This window comes from Hypomesus transpacificus, chromosome 18, assembly GCF_021917145.1.
Source record: "Hypomesus transpacificus isolate Combined female chromosome 18, fHypTra1, whole genome shotgun sequence".
Classification (NCBI taxonomy): Eukaryota; Metazoa; Chordata; class Actinopteri; order Osmeriformes; family Osmeridae; genus Hypomesus; species Hypomesus transpacificus.
The window spans coordinates 4044926-4057367 of NC_061077.1; the positions used below are offsets into that span (position 1 = coordinate 4044926).

Below are 12442 nucleotides of genomic sequence, written 5' to 3' on the forward strand. Positions count from 1 at the left end.
TTTTCGCCGTATCACAAACCTATGTTTGGCTAATCAACTTGCATTGTATGGCTCACCTCTGTTGTGTTGTGTTTAAGTTGGATATTTAAACAGGCTATTTAGAATTCTGGTTTGCCCTTTAATTTTGCTCAATACAATAATTGTCTGATAATTGATAATTGATAAAGATTAAGATAATTGATGGGACCTCTATTACGTCAAAGGCTTAATTTCAATTGTATTGATACAGCACAATATTAAAACAACACCAGTTGATCGATGTGTTGTACAATGTGTTCACAAAACCCCAGTTTTGATATAAGTCTGTATGCCGTTCCAAAGTTTATGGTGAATTTGTCGAAAGTTGATACAAACATCAGCCTACATTAAATTCTAACGGTGGATTTCAACAATGGCAATGCGTAACTTGAGGGTGAAGTGTTCTGGCAACACACTCCTGTACAGAAGATGGCGATCGCATCCCCTTTCAGTTGGATGCGATCTGCCAATCAAACTAAAGGAAAAAAGTTGTACACGCTACACGTCCAAGATGGCAACCCCCTATGTGACAGATGAATCTGGTAGGGCTACATATCAGACTTTCCTTGAAGCAATTGTTTATTGAGTATCTGTAGAATTTAATGTGACATACTAGCAAGAGTTTAATTGTTGACGACCAGTGGTGGCTGGCTTGCTAGGTAGACTAGCCAGAGATAGTGCTAGCTAGCTTACTTGCTACCGTTTTTAAGGCAGCTTGCTAGGCTAGCTATTTTAGTGATAACCCTTTCCTTTTTTGGGATTAACAAACTTTGAACAAATAGATTTAGTGGACCTGGATGAACTACATATTCAAATAATGTTTGTACAGTTATTTAGTTGGAAAAACACTTCAACGTTAACTAGTCCGATGTGCTAGTAAATTAGTTGATGATGTAGCTAGTGGTAGCTCAATAGTTGGCTACCTAGAAACGTTACTTTCATGAAACAACTCGTTCGTGTCCTTATTGTTCCATTGATAGACTAGCTAGATGGTTGGGTTAGCTACAATTGATAGGACTTGCATGATTGTTGTTAAACCTTAATGCATAGTTTTTTTCCTCAGATACAAAAAGTTGTATCTGTAATATACTTGCATGCCTCCACTGCGGGTTGACAACTTCAGCGATTTTGAATGAATAGCTGGGTGTGAGAGGCTTGCTTAGGTGAAATTATCAGAAGAATCAGTGTCAACCAGCGCAACACTTGTAGAAGGGAAAATTTGTCATGCAGATCAAAAATAAATCTCTTATGCAGGGAAGTACATTGCTGCCACACAGCGTCCAGACGGAACCTGGAGGAAACCTCGGAAAGTAAAAGACGGATATGTCCCCCAGGAAGAGGTTCCTGTGTAAGTGGTTCATTCCAAGCTAGGACGATACTGCAGGCTGTTATTTAACTTCTCTCTTCAGCTTAATGAATACCTTTGGAATATTGTGAGGTTTTCCTAGTATGACAGTGTTTGAAACTATATTGAAACATTCTCAATATTTTCACATCATGACAGTCTTTCTGCACTGGTCTGTTTCTGTGTTTTCAGCTATGAAAATAAATATGTTAAGTTCTTCAAGAGTAAGCCAGATCTACCACCAGGAATGAGTCCAGAGGACACACATCAGTCCAAACAACCACAGCAGCCAAGGATCCCTGGAAGTGTGGACAGGGATGGTGAGATTATTGGGCTTTCCAAGACAGCCAAACGTAACATCAAACGTAAAGAGAAGCGCAAGCAACAGCAGGATGGTAATGTTGATGTGGGGACAGTGATAGATGCTGTTGAGAATATGGCAATATCAGAGGGGGATGATAATGAGAAGCCCTTGCAGAACACACCATCCTCCCCTGTTGGGACTTCTGATGACCCCATAACAGCATTAACCGAGAAGGCCAAGAAGATCAAAAATCTCAAAAAGAAGCTGCGACAGATTGAGGATTTGCAGCAGAAAATGGACTCTGGTGAGATCAAGCAGCCCACAAAAGAGCAGCTCGAAAAGATGGGTAGGGCCAAAGTCTTTCAGGATGAGCTGCAGCAGATTGAGAAAGATTCTTGAGAAACTGTCAAAAGGGATACCGTTGAAAATACAAACACCCAGGTCTAAAATAAAGGGACTTTTCCCTTGAAAATAGAGTCTGTTGTTTGTTATTCTTAGCCAGTCAACATGAACTCTGCAATTGGAATGTCAAGTGAAGATAATTCACTGCTCAAGTTATGTTCACAATACAGAATCATAGCACAGACTACAAACTAGATAATACTTTTTTTTTTTTATTGTACAAATAAGTGGAGATATCTGTATGAACCTGTTTGTTTTTTTTACTTGGACTGTGACTCTTGGCACACAAGTACTTGTAAAACAAATGGCCTGTGCAGTGGTTATTGTGCACTTACTTTCATTTTTTTAAAAAACATTAAACCGACTGTTGAAAAACTGAACTTTAAATGTTCCATATTAGAGTTATGTACTAAAGATTCACATTTTAAATACCAGAGAACCTTATTTGGGCTGAATCTTAGTTTGATCATAAAAGCTGGGTGATTGGATGGCTTGAAATGCAGATTAAACCTTTCATATTGAAGAACTCTGTAAGACATCTGGTTATTGCATTAAAACAGTATACTACAGGATTATTTATAAATTGTTGTCTTGTGGTTCACTAGAATCGTCACTGACCCTTTGGCCCTTTTCATCCTTTAGTAGTTGAAGAATACTTTTAGTTACAGTATCCTTTGATATTGGTTAAAACCACAAATTCTAGTTCACTTATACATTTTGTTTACAAGAATATCTAGACTTATGGTAGACTATGCTATTCTGAATTCAACATGCTTCTCCAATGAAAAATGTTTGTTGAAAATCTTTTATTGGTATTTCAATAAATACATAGTGCTCTCTAGTGGTGAAAGTGGATACTACTGCGGTAGTTTTAACAGTGCTGTTGTTTAACACACATGACATAAAATGGTATTCTGCAGACTGTGGTAAGGTACTTTGTATGTTATTGTTTTGTATTGTACTTAGATGTAAATGTTGTAATTGCTTGTTGTCCATGGGTGGTAATGTGGTTAGGTGTTGTTCTACATAGTGCAGTTGCTCATAAACAGTTTTTCAATGTGAAAGGTGTTATTATCCCAAAATATAAAGCCATGTATAGTAAACAATTCTATAATTCATGTTACATGTTAACCACAAGTATCTTCTATGAATTCCAAGGATACATTTTGTGTTGTCTAATGCTAAATTTGGCCCCATCCAATATACCCTACCCAGTTGTGTGAGATTGGTGTTACACAACTCATTGAAGAGTTCCAGCTGTGTCAGTGACTGAAATGAGATATATTGGATTATGTATATTTTGTGATTTTATTGATTTATCTTGACTTAAGAGCAGATTGTCTTTCTTAGTAGAGGTTAAGATTGGACAGATGCACTGATATTGGCTGGGCAAATGTGAGTAGGCGTTCACAACATAATGCTGTCAATCTAAAGGATTTATTTCCTCCTTAGAAATCCCACATCACATTCATAATGGTTGAATTATGTGGTTTCAAAGTAGATCTCTGAGGACACTAAATGGTATAAAACTGCAGAACAAAGTTACAATGTAGACTAGAAGTAGGGTTGAATGGTAGACTACTGGAATGGTGGACTGGAGCATAAGAGAAAATAGATGGCTACATACTAGTTTGGAAAATACAGAGGAAGATTTAAAGATAATTTTGCATTTTCTTTATAAACACAGTGGACAGGAATAAAAGTGTTATTCTGTAACGTTTGGTCAGTATTCTCTACAGCACTTGTTATGAGTGGAAGAAGGCAGCAGTGATACAGAATACCAGTAGCTGAATACAGAATGGAATATATTGTGGTTCTTTTCCTGCTGACCACGCCATCATCCGTCACCCTGAGCGTTAATGAACTCACAGGGGCCATGGTAAGAATGCAGATAAAAGTGACTTATACTAAATTGCTTATATTACTGAAGTGCATGCATTCTCATGAAATGCATATAATTGCTGCACAGTACAAATGACAACCAAATCAAAGAGGATCTTTACCAATCATCCTCTACAATGTCTTTTCATGCCATTTTTTTGAAGACCTATGATTACCTGCATGTGCCACTGCAAAGTAAGAATCCAAATCATCCAACTGAGAATATAAAAGTTCTGAGGTGAGCATCATACACCATCATTTGTGCTCTTCACTTAGCTGCATTGTTCAGGCCTTACCTGGAAGAAATTCCAAAGCAGAATGTCTATTGAAAATATCTATATTTACTAACTATCAATTTTGTTTTGACTCAGAACCTTTCAGAAAGCAACTGATGCACCCATCTCTGGAAAACTTGGTGCAACAATAAGTCAGCCTCGTTGTGGTATTGATGACTCTTTCAGCAACACATCCTTAAAATACCGGGTGATGGGTGAGTTCGGATATCAAGATCTACCAGTTTATAGTGATGTTATGTCATACATGTTAGTTCACTCTCCGGAAGCTTTTTACAGATGCATATTTTGAACAGGTTATTGGAGGAAGAAAAAGCTGACCTACCGAATCTACAATTACTCCCGAGATTTGGGCCTAGCGAAGACACGTTTTGCCATTCAGACCGCTTTTAGGTACTGGAGTGAGGTGTCCCCTCTAAGGTTCCAGGAGGTGCGCCAGGGAAGAGCAGACATCAAATTCTCATTCCACAGGAAAGATAAATCATGTCCAATTCCCTTTGATGGGCCAGGTAAGAAGGTTTTTGACATATCTCTACAAGGGTCAACTGTGGATATGTGAAAGAGTGAAATATTGTGAATTTAGGAACACTTTCTACAGCATACGTTATCATATTAACAATACTACTCTTACTTTTAGGAAAGGTGCTAGCCCATGCAGATGCTCCTGAATCAGGCATTGTGCATTTCGATGATGATGAAAAGTGGACCGAAGGGAAGGATTCTGGCTTTAACCTGAGGATTGTAGCAGCACATGAAATTGGCCATGTGCTTGGCCTGGGCCACTCACAGTATTACAATGCCTTAATGGGACCCATATACAAAGGATATCGACCCAACTTTAAACTACATCCTGATGACATACAAGGCATTCAAGCTATTTATGGTATATGATTGATATATATTTTATTTTTATGGAAACGATATCTGGACCCTATCTTTGTCTGTAATGTTATAAATGATACTTTTCTTCTGTTCCAGGAAAGCCTGTCAAATATCCTCGTGCGTCCAGGAATACTAGTCCAGTAACCACAGCGGCAAGACCTCCAGATCTCTGCAAGGCTACCATGGATGCAATTATGTTGGGTATAGTAAATTCCAATGAATGTCAGATTCAGCCTATTTACAGGCCATGAGTATTTAGTTTGAATTCAGATTTTTTTTCTTGGTTCTTATCCATCTAGGTCCTTTTCGCAAAACTTACATCTTTCATCGCCAGTATGTGTGGACCGTGTCCAGCACAGGCAGCAGTGTGCCTGTCCTGATCTCTGTGCTCTGGAAAGGTCTGCCAGGGAATCTGAATGCTGCTGTTCACTCACAGAGGACTAGGAAGTCCTACTTCTTAAAAGGTATTTCTATCTCTTGAGACAAGTATTTTTGGTTTATCAATGTTGTTATAGAAAATATTAACAATGTTATTGCCCAGACACATGACTACGTTTAAGAGATGTGTGATGGTTGCCATGGAAATATAAACTCTGTGATATTCTTTATGTGTGTGTATCTCAACTTTGTGTTTTCAGGGGACAACATTTGGAGGTATTCAGGCTTCAAATTGGATCATGGCTTCCCTAGACTATTGACTAACATCCCATCTAACGTCGATTCAGCCCTGTATCTCAACAGGAACAATAAAGTGATCTTCCTCAAGGTAAGGATAAAACCACCCTCTGAGTTTACCTTTATAAGTCAGATAAAAAATGTTAGGGTTAGTGTTCCTATAAATTGTGCCTATAGCCATGAATGTGGTTAGTTTACCTATCTTTACATGCCCATTTTTATAGGGCTCTGTATACTGGCAGTGGGATGAAAATAGAGCAATGCACATCAGTTTGTACCCCAAACCCATCTCACAACTCTTCTCTGGGCTACCTGACAACACAGAGGCGGCCTTCGCCTGGACAGATGGCTACATGTACTTCTTCAAAGGAGACAAATTCTGGCGCATAAATGAATTCCACCCAACAGCGGATAAAGGCTATCCTCATAGCACAAGACAAAAATGGATGTTATGTTATAGGTAGACCACCAGAGGTCATTCTCAGTTCAACATATGGAGGCATGATTTGCCTTTGAGATTTTACAGTGAGAATAATATTTATTACAAAAGGTTTTAGTGCCATGCATCTTTATCTTGTACTGCAATAACACCATCCAAAGTCCCTTTTGTGTTTTTCTACATGAACTGATAATGAATCCATGCTTTAAATTCACATAACAAATTGTTGTGTAAAATATAAACTATACTCCAAACAATAGTTTGTTTTTCAATGAATGTAACTTATATATTTGTATAAAACTCAGAGGACAATGCTTAACAAATGGCTCTCATGGAGACTGGAAGACACAAAACTGTAGATATCTGTTCTGTCCAAAGTCTTCTGACCAGTCATGGGGATTCTGTCATGGACACAACTAGTGATTTGGTTGCATGGAGAATACCAGTCAAACTGCTAGGTGACCCCTAGGACTTCAGATCCTAAATATGGGTGAGGAGGCTGAAGATGTCAGATGCACCATGGAGCCAGTCTCAAAGTCAAAGTCAATCATTGTGTGTGTAACTGTACTGATGCTGCTTGAAGATGAGCTTGTCCCCATCTGGTGCTCACGAAGGCTCTGGAGGTAACTCTAGATGAGAAAGAAATATACTATTGTTTACACAAATTCTCTATGTTAAGGTTGACTTAATAAAGTCTATCCTAATATTATGAAAGTAGTTTTAATCGTTTTCTCAAGGAAGGTAATCATCACTCACAGGGGCTAGAACATCCCCTGCATACCGCTTGAGGGGTGGAGGCTTGCGACGGCGTTGTGTTTCCTGTGGGCGTCTCCTGGCTTCTCTCCTTCTGACATGCGCTAGTCGAGCCTGTTTCTTCTGTCTGCTGCCAATATCTTTGGAACCTGTAAAATCAAGCAAGAGATATGGAGACAGTGTTTTGTTTAGCAAACAAATTTTAAAAGAAAAACTGAAAAAGTGCTTCAATGAATAAAACTCGAAGAGGTATTCAAGATTCAATATTTGAGTTTGCACCTCACCTTTGTGAGATAATCCATGGGCTGTGAGCTTCCATTGCACAAATACACCCATCAGACTAAGGACAGGGGAGATTCCTATGATCGCCCAGCTGAACCAGCACAAAGGGCTTACAGGAACTTGATAAATAATGTTGTATAAATGCCGAGCTAGAAGAGACATCTCAACCAGGTGGTCTACACATATCATCACCACAACGGCACCCAATACTGAGGTGGTGAGCACAGTGAAGAGTTTCTGCCACTGCAGTATGAGGATGGCACAGAGCACACTTGTGGCCAAAAGAGCGCTTAGAGGCACCCATGCTGGAGCAAGGCTGTAATACTGTCCCGCCACCAGCACGTTGGCCAGGGTGACAAGGCATCCCAGGTATAATCCTGTGAGGAAGAGCCCCAAGGGAGTGATGAGTATGGTCACCAGACCACACAGAACACCCACACCCAGGTTGATGCCTATCTTGGTTTCCATCCCGACATGATTGTCCAGCACAGGGTCTTTATAGTACACCAGACAGACAGCTGAACATCCAAATACAAAGCCAGACAGGAACATGACCATTTTGAAGAGTCTGTAACCTAAGGAAATAAATAAATGATCCATAAAAACACATTCTGTTTCAGGCCAGGTGTCAGTAAAGGATATTACAGCAAGCCTACAAGACATACATTATGTATTCCACACACTTGTAGACATCATACAATCCAATGGTGGCAGCAAAACAGAGAGAATTTTACAATATATTGTATCACATAATGTCTATTGCTTTTACTTTGGAATGTTTATATTTTAGATTTCAGTTTTTGTCTTATATTACTACAGCACACATCTAACAGAAACAGTAGTTAAGTCCTCTACTACCATCTAACATGGTCCCAAGTTAAGTGTTTTGATGTGGCTGTGATATTATCATCTCCAAGGCTGACACTTTTTACACTGCCTCTACAGACAGCAAAGTGAATCAACTCGGGTGTCCCATCTGGCTCATTCACCCTAAACCCCTGGCAGATCCCAGACACCTGCCCCTTTACAGTTTAAGCCTTTTATGAAATGAGGTTAGAGTAAGATCATGTTGCGGGCTAGTAGAATATAATACAACTTTGACTATGTGTTTGTTGTTGTACTAGAGGTCTATCATATGCCTGTGTGGTTGTCATTTATTGCATATCAGTACTATTTATATGTAGGTGATCCATTTGTGACCTTACCCAAAAAGCAGTAGATGAGCCCAAACAAAAGGAATGCAGAGCAGATGACAGTTGAGATGACTTCATAGTTTCTTCTTATCACAAGATCACATGTGTGCACTCCCATGCCTCTATTATCAGTGACAAATAGGGAAGAGGGGTCTGCCATTTTGGAGCAGAAGTTTGAATAGCGTACTGGTTTCGTTCAGCAGTTATGCCATTTGTGTAATCTTGTGAACATCTCATTGAATTATACCAATAATAAGGTAGGACATCTGTGTAATTCTGTAGGCACTGGGCTTTGGCTTGCTAGTTGAAGAGAAAATGATGGAATGCAGTGTAGGTGAGGAAAAAGGAAGTTGTGATTCTGAGAATGTGAATCAGGGTGTTTTCTGTCCAACACCTGCAACAAAAGGACAAAACTGTTAACTCCACAGACTGTGCCAGGCTCTGTCAGAGATAGAAGATGATAACAAGGGCATCATTTTCTTTGTCACTTGGTCAGAAATAAAACTCCTGACCCAAAGCATTGTTTTGGGTCAAAGATAGAATGTGCAAGAACAAGATATACATGTATAGACTTAATTACATTAATATCTAAAGATATATCAAAATATATTGGTATTTGTCTTGAAATATCATGAATGGGAAGGCTTCACCAACCCATTAATTGGCAACCCTCCCTCAGAAAAGGAAATAGAGATGTTCTCTTAGTCTCAGTTTGACTTCCTGACCTTTGCTATAGTGCAGGATACAGACAGGGAAATGAGACGTGGCTTGATGTCAACAACACCAGTGAACCTCATTGTTGTGAACATGTGGTAACAAACTCAGTATTATAGAACAATGCTAAGCAAACAAACACCCCAACAATAGAATACTGTGTTTCAAAATCTGAAAGAGGAAATAACAACAAGCCTTCAAAGAGTACCACAAGGCTCAACACATCTGTCATGAATATTAACATAATATCAACTATTTAGTAAATTGATCATCAAAGATGAGAATACACTCCTGTCATCTAAACCCCTTGAAGGTAATGCTTATTGGATATCCAATTTAGTGTGCATCTACCAAAAAACAAGCAAGAGCTATTTCAGGGCAGAATGGGTTGTGACAAGCTACATTTCATTATTTCAGTCTATGACCAATTTGTTTGCCAAATAATCATGTCCAATGGAAGTTACAGCAAGGGTCTTGTTTCTGTACACTGACTAATGTGAGGATACCCTGGACTGGTTTACACAAACATCAATGGTCAACTCCGTATAGCCTTATTCTGGATGGCAACGAAGTGTTGTGTCCTTTGAAGTAGGTCTGTATTAGAGCTTTTCAGGTGGATCCCATGGTCAGCAAATTGAATTAAAAGATTACTAGCTCACTTGAGTGACGCTGGTGCCCTGATCCAACCTGACAACCTGCTTGTAAAATCCCGACTTGTACAAGTTGATTCAAAACATACGCAGAAAATGTCACGTTCCAACGGATTGATCAATGATCTATACTTTTATCACTATTAAATCCTAACGTTCAGTACATTACAGTCTAACTTTTAAACTATTGACTGACATTTAAAAATACCCTAAAATGTTTATAGCCTACATAGGATACACAGTGAAGCATATAACCCTAAGCATTCAGGAATAAGCATTAAAAAGCTACAGACAATTCATGAAGAGCAGAAGTGCGATGGATGAATTTCACATTATTATTATTTTAACAGGCGTTAGGATTTGTAAATCCCTAAACTATTGGAAGGGTTTAACTCAACTTTAATATTGACATAAAAAGTAGTAAATCAGACTTATTGTTCCTTTAGTCTACCTAAAAGTTGCCTGACACGTCAGACCAAAAAAAGTCATATCTGTGACCATGACTGATAGTAAAATGATCAAAAGTGTACTTCAAATCTTACCTGAAATAACACAGACCTTGGTCAGAAGCATTCTATAGGCTACGTGAATCAAGACAGAAATACTCGTGAAGGGCCTACGTCCAGTATGATTTTGGCATTAAATTGTGTAAATCAGACCATTTCAATCTTACACTGTAGCCTATCACAGCCTAATAGCCCGAAGAGATGGTTAAACTGTAAATCTCCATCGCATCTGTTGACATCTCACAGCTTTGGACATCACTACGAGATTGGCTGCTAGCTACTTCTGTCCAACACTTCCAATTCAGTGATGCCGCGAGACCAACGCTCAACAGTAGATTTTTCGATTCTACTGTCCCATGAGCTTGAATCGGGTGAATCGTGGGGATCGTGCTCACAACGCTATCAAAATCTAATAATTTTTATTACAATTTTGTGTAGTCAACTTAAAAAAAGAAAATTACAATAAAACATTTGACATAATTCCCATCGTACTCTCCAATGTGTAAATGTATTGAATGACACCAACCAAAAGTCTGTAAAAGCAAATGGAATAATGAATGCAGATATATTTGTTAGATTTTTATCCACTTGGTGTCTCTGTACTTTCACGCTCCAGCACTTATGGTCATCAGAATCAACTGATGATACGGAGTCAGATTTAGGTTTAAGGCTGTTAGTTATATTTTAAACTCTCCTTTGATATACGACATTTCACTATAGCCTGTTAAAGAGGACTTTGAACGTTTTAAAACCATGAAATTTTCCTGGAAGAGATGAAAGCTGCCACAATTGCCTGTGGGCACTACGTCGGCTAAACAGACAAAAGATTGTAGTATGAACCATCCTACCTATCTAAAAAAACCAGTAAGACATGTTTCTTTTCCTTTTACCTGTTCTCTTAAAATGTGTAGCCTTCTAATAGGTCTAAATTAAAAGCGAAAATGCTTGCACTGCATATAGTGTAAAATAGAAGTTGCACTAATAGATAAAAGGGTGATGTGTGCTTCTATAAAAAAAATACCTAACCCTGTCTTTATTCTAATATTTCTTTCTCCAGTGTAATACCATATTGCATTATTTCAAGCTATTTTGTAGATATTGGCAAGGAGTTATGGGATAATTGATAATCACATATATATTATTGCATAAGAGAGATGTTGATGTAGGGAAGAACAAATTACAGTATGTTATTATACCAAAGGTACTGTAACTCAGATAAATGGGTGTGCTATAACATTTTGTTTTAGTTTGAGACATTGTGAAGACTTATAATGAAAAGCAAAAAAGGCACTTAAAAACAAGTGTACACTAATACCTTCTATTAGACTGCTCTGTTGTACACTACACCAGATTTATATTGAAAGTTTGTTTACTGAAGAATCTGCAATCTGCAAAAAGAAGTTTAACATAGCTTACTATAAACAAGTGAAGGGTTATCCACTGCCATAAAAATTAAACCAACAAGAGTAGATTAAGAATGACAGTTGTGGGTGGTTACAGACTGCTGAGAGATTGATCTATAATTATGTCAAAATCACCAGTGAAATAGAGCTGTCATGCAGCATTAAGCCATTTTAGTGAGAATCAAATAAAGATGTTTTGAGCCACAAAGCATTCCATCAGGCACTGAGCATTTATTGCTGCATTTGCAATCATTTAGCAAGTCAAGTCAGTTTATTTAAAGAGCACATTTAAAAACTGCCAATGCCGACCAAAGGGCTGTACAAAGTCATCATAAGGCCAAACATCAATAATTAGGAAAAAACACAAAAACAACACAATAAGCACGAGTGACCCTAAACTGACTCAAAAGCCAAAGAATATTTTTTTTAAATTCAGACGAGAGAAATGTTTTAGCAGGGAAAGACCACTGTCCTACTTCTCAGAGATTTTCTGATATAGAGCATCTATCAAATACAACTACAATTTCTACTTATGACATTTCTAAACAGTTTGTGCAACATTGATAACTGTAAACAAAGAGCATTTACATCATTATATGTTGAATTATGTTTTATAGCATGCTATCATGTTTAATCTGAACTGCACTGTGAAATGTTGCCTAGTAGAGATGCCAAATACAAGTATTTTTCCCAGAAAGAATG

The 12442-nt window shown here is 38.2% G+C and overlaps 3 protein-coding genes across 3 annotated transcripts; 2 read left to right on the forward strand and 1 right to left on the reverse strand.

Annotated features, from left to right (window-relative positions):
- Positions 1 to 483: 483 nt before the first annotated feature.
- pym1 (PYM homolog 1, exon junction complex associated factor) lies at positions 484 to 3394 on the forward strand. The gene is made up of 3 exons (XM_047040854.1): positions 484 to 560; positions 1273 to 1366; positions 1556 to 3394. The coding sequence occupies exons 1-3, from the start codon at positions 530 to 532 to the stop codon at positions 2064 to 2066; spliced, it is 636 nt and encodes a 211-aa protein (XP_046896810.1). The 5' UTR covers positions 484 to 529; the 3' UTR covers positions 2067 to 3394.
- Positions 3395 to 3776: 382 nt separating this feature from the next.
- Positions 3777 to 6268, forward strand: LOC124481082 (matrix metalloproteinase-19-like). The gene is made up of 9 exons (XM_047040852.1): positions 3777 to 3948; positions 4115 to 4188; positions 4322 to 4440; positions 4540 to 4752; positions 4881 to 5126; positions 5222 to 5326; positions 5425 to 5589; positions 5764 to 5891; positions 6025 to 6268. The coding sequence occupies exons 1-9, from the start codon at positions 3868 to 3870 to the stop codon at positions 6262 to 6264; spliced, it is 1371 nt and encodes a 456-aa protein (XP_046896808.1). The 5' UTR covers positions 3777 to 3867; the 3' UTR covers positions 6265 to 6268.
- A 444-nt stretch (positions 6269 to 6712) lies between these two features.
- Positions 6713 to 10582, reverse strand: LOC124481083 (transmembrane protein 198-like). The gene is made up of 5 exons (XM_047040853.1): positions 10374 to 10582; positions 8480 to 8861; positions 7277 to 7849; positions 6996 to 7141; positions 6713 to 6868 (listed from the first exon to the last, which is right to left on the reverse strand). The coding sequence occupies exons 2-5, from the start codon at positions 8625 to 8627 to the stop codon at positions 6713 to 6715; spliced, it is 1023 nt and encodes a 340-aa protein (XP_046896809.1). The 5' UTR covers positions 8628 to 8861; positions 10374 to 10582.
- Positions 10583 to 12442: the final 1860 nt, after the last annotated feature.

Coding starts and splice junctions, on each gene's coding strand:
- pym1 (XM_047040854.1), top strand. CDS start 530: ATGGCAACCCCCTATGTGACAGATGAATCTG. Junction 561..1,272: donor CTATGTGACAGATGAATCTG/GTAGGGCTACAT, acceptor TCTCTTATGCAG/GGAAGTACATTGCTGCCACA. Junction 1,367..1,555: donor CCCCAGGAAGAGGTTCCTGT/GTAAGTGGTTCA, acceptor CTGTGTTTTCAG/CTATGAAAATAAATATGTTA.
- LOC124481082 (XM_047040852.1), top strand. CDS start 3,868: ATGGAATATATTGTGGTTCTTTTCCTGCTGACCACGCCATCATCCGTC. Junction 4,441..4,539: donor CTTAAAATACCGGGTGATGG/GTGAGTTCGGAT, acceptor TATTTTGAACAG/GTTATTGGAGGAAGAAAAAG. Junction 5,327..5,424: donor CATGGATGCAATTATGTTGG/GTATAGTAAATT, acceptor TTATCCATCTAG/GTCCTTTTCGCAAAACTTAC.
- LOC124481083 (XM_047040853.1), bottom strand. CDS start 8,627: ATGGCAGACCCCTCTTCCCTATTTGTCACTGATAATAGAGGCATGGGA. Junction 7,850..8,479: donor GCTCATCTACTGCTTTTTGG/GTAAGGTCACAA, acceptor TTATTTCCTTAG/GTTACAGACTCTTCAAAATG. Junction 7,142..7,276: donor CCATGGATTATCTCACAAAG/GTGAGGTGCAAA, acceptor TTGATTTTACAG/GTTCCAAAGATATTGGCAGC.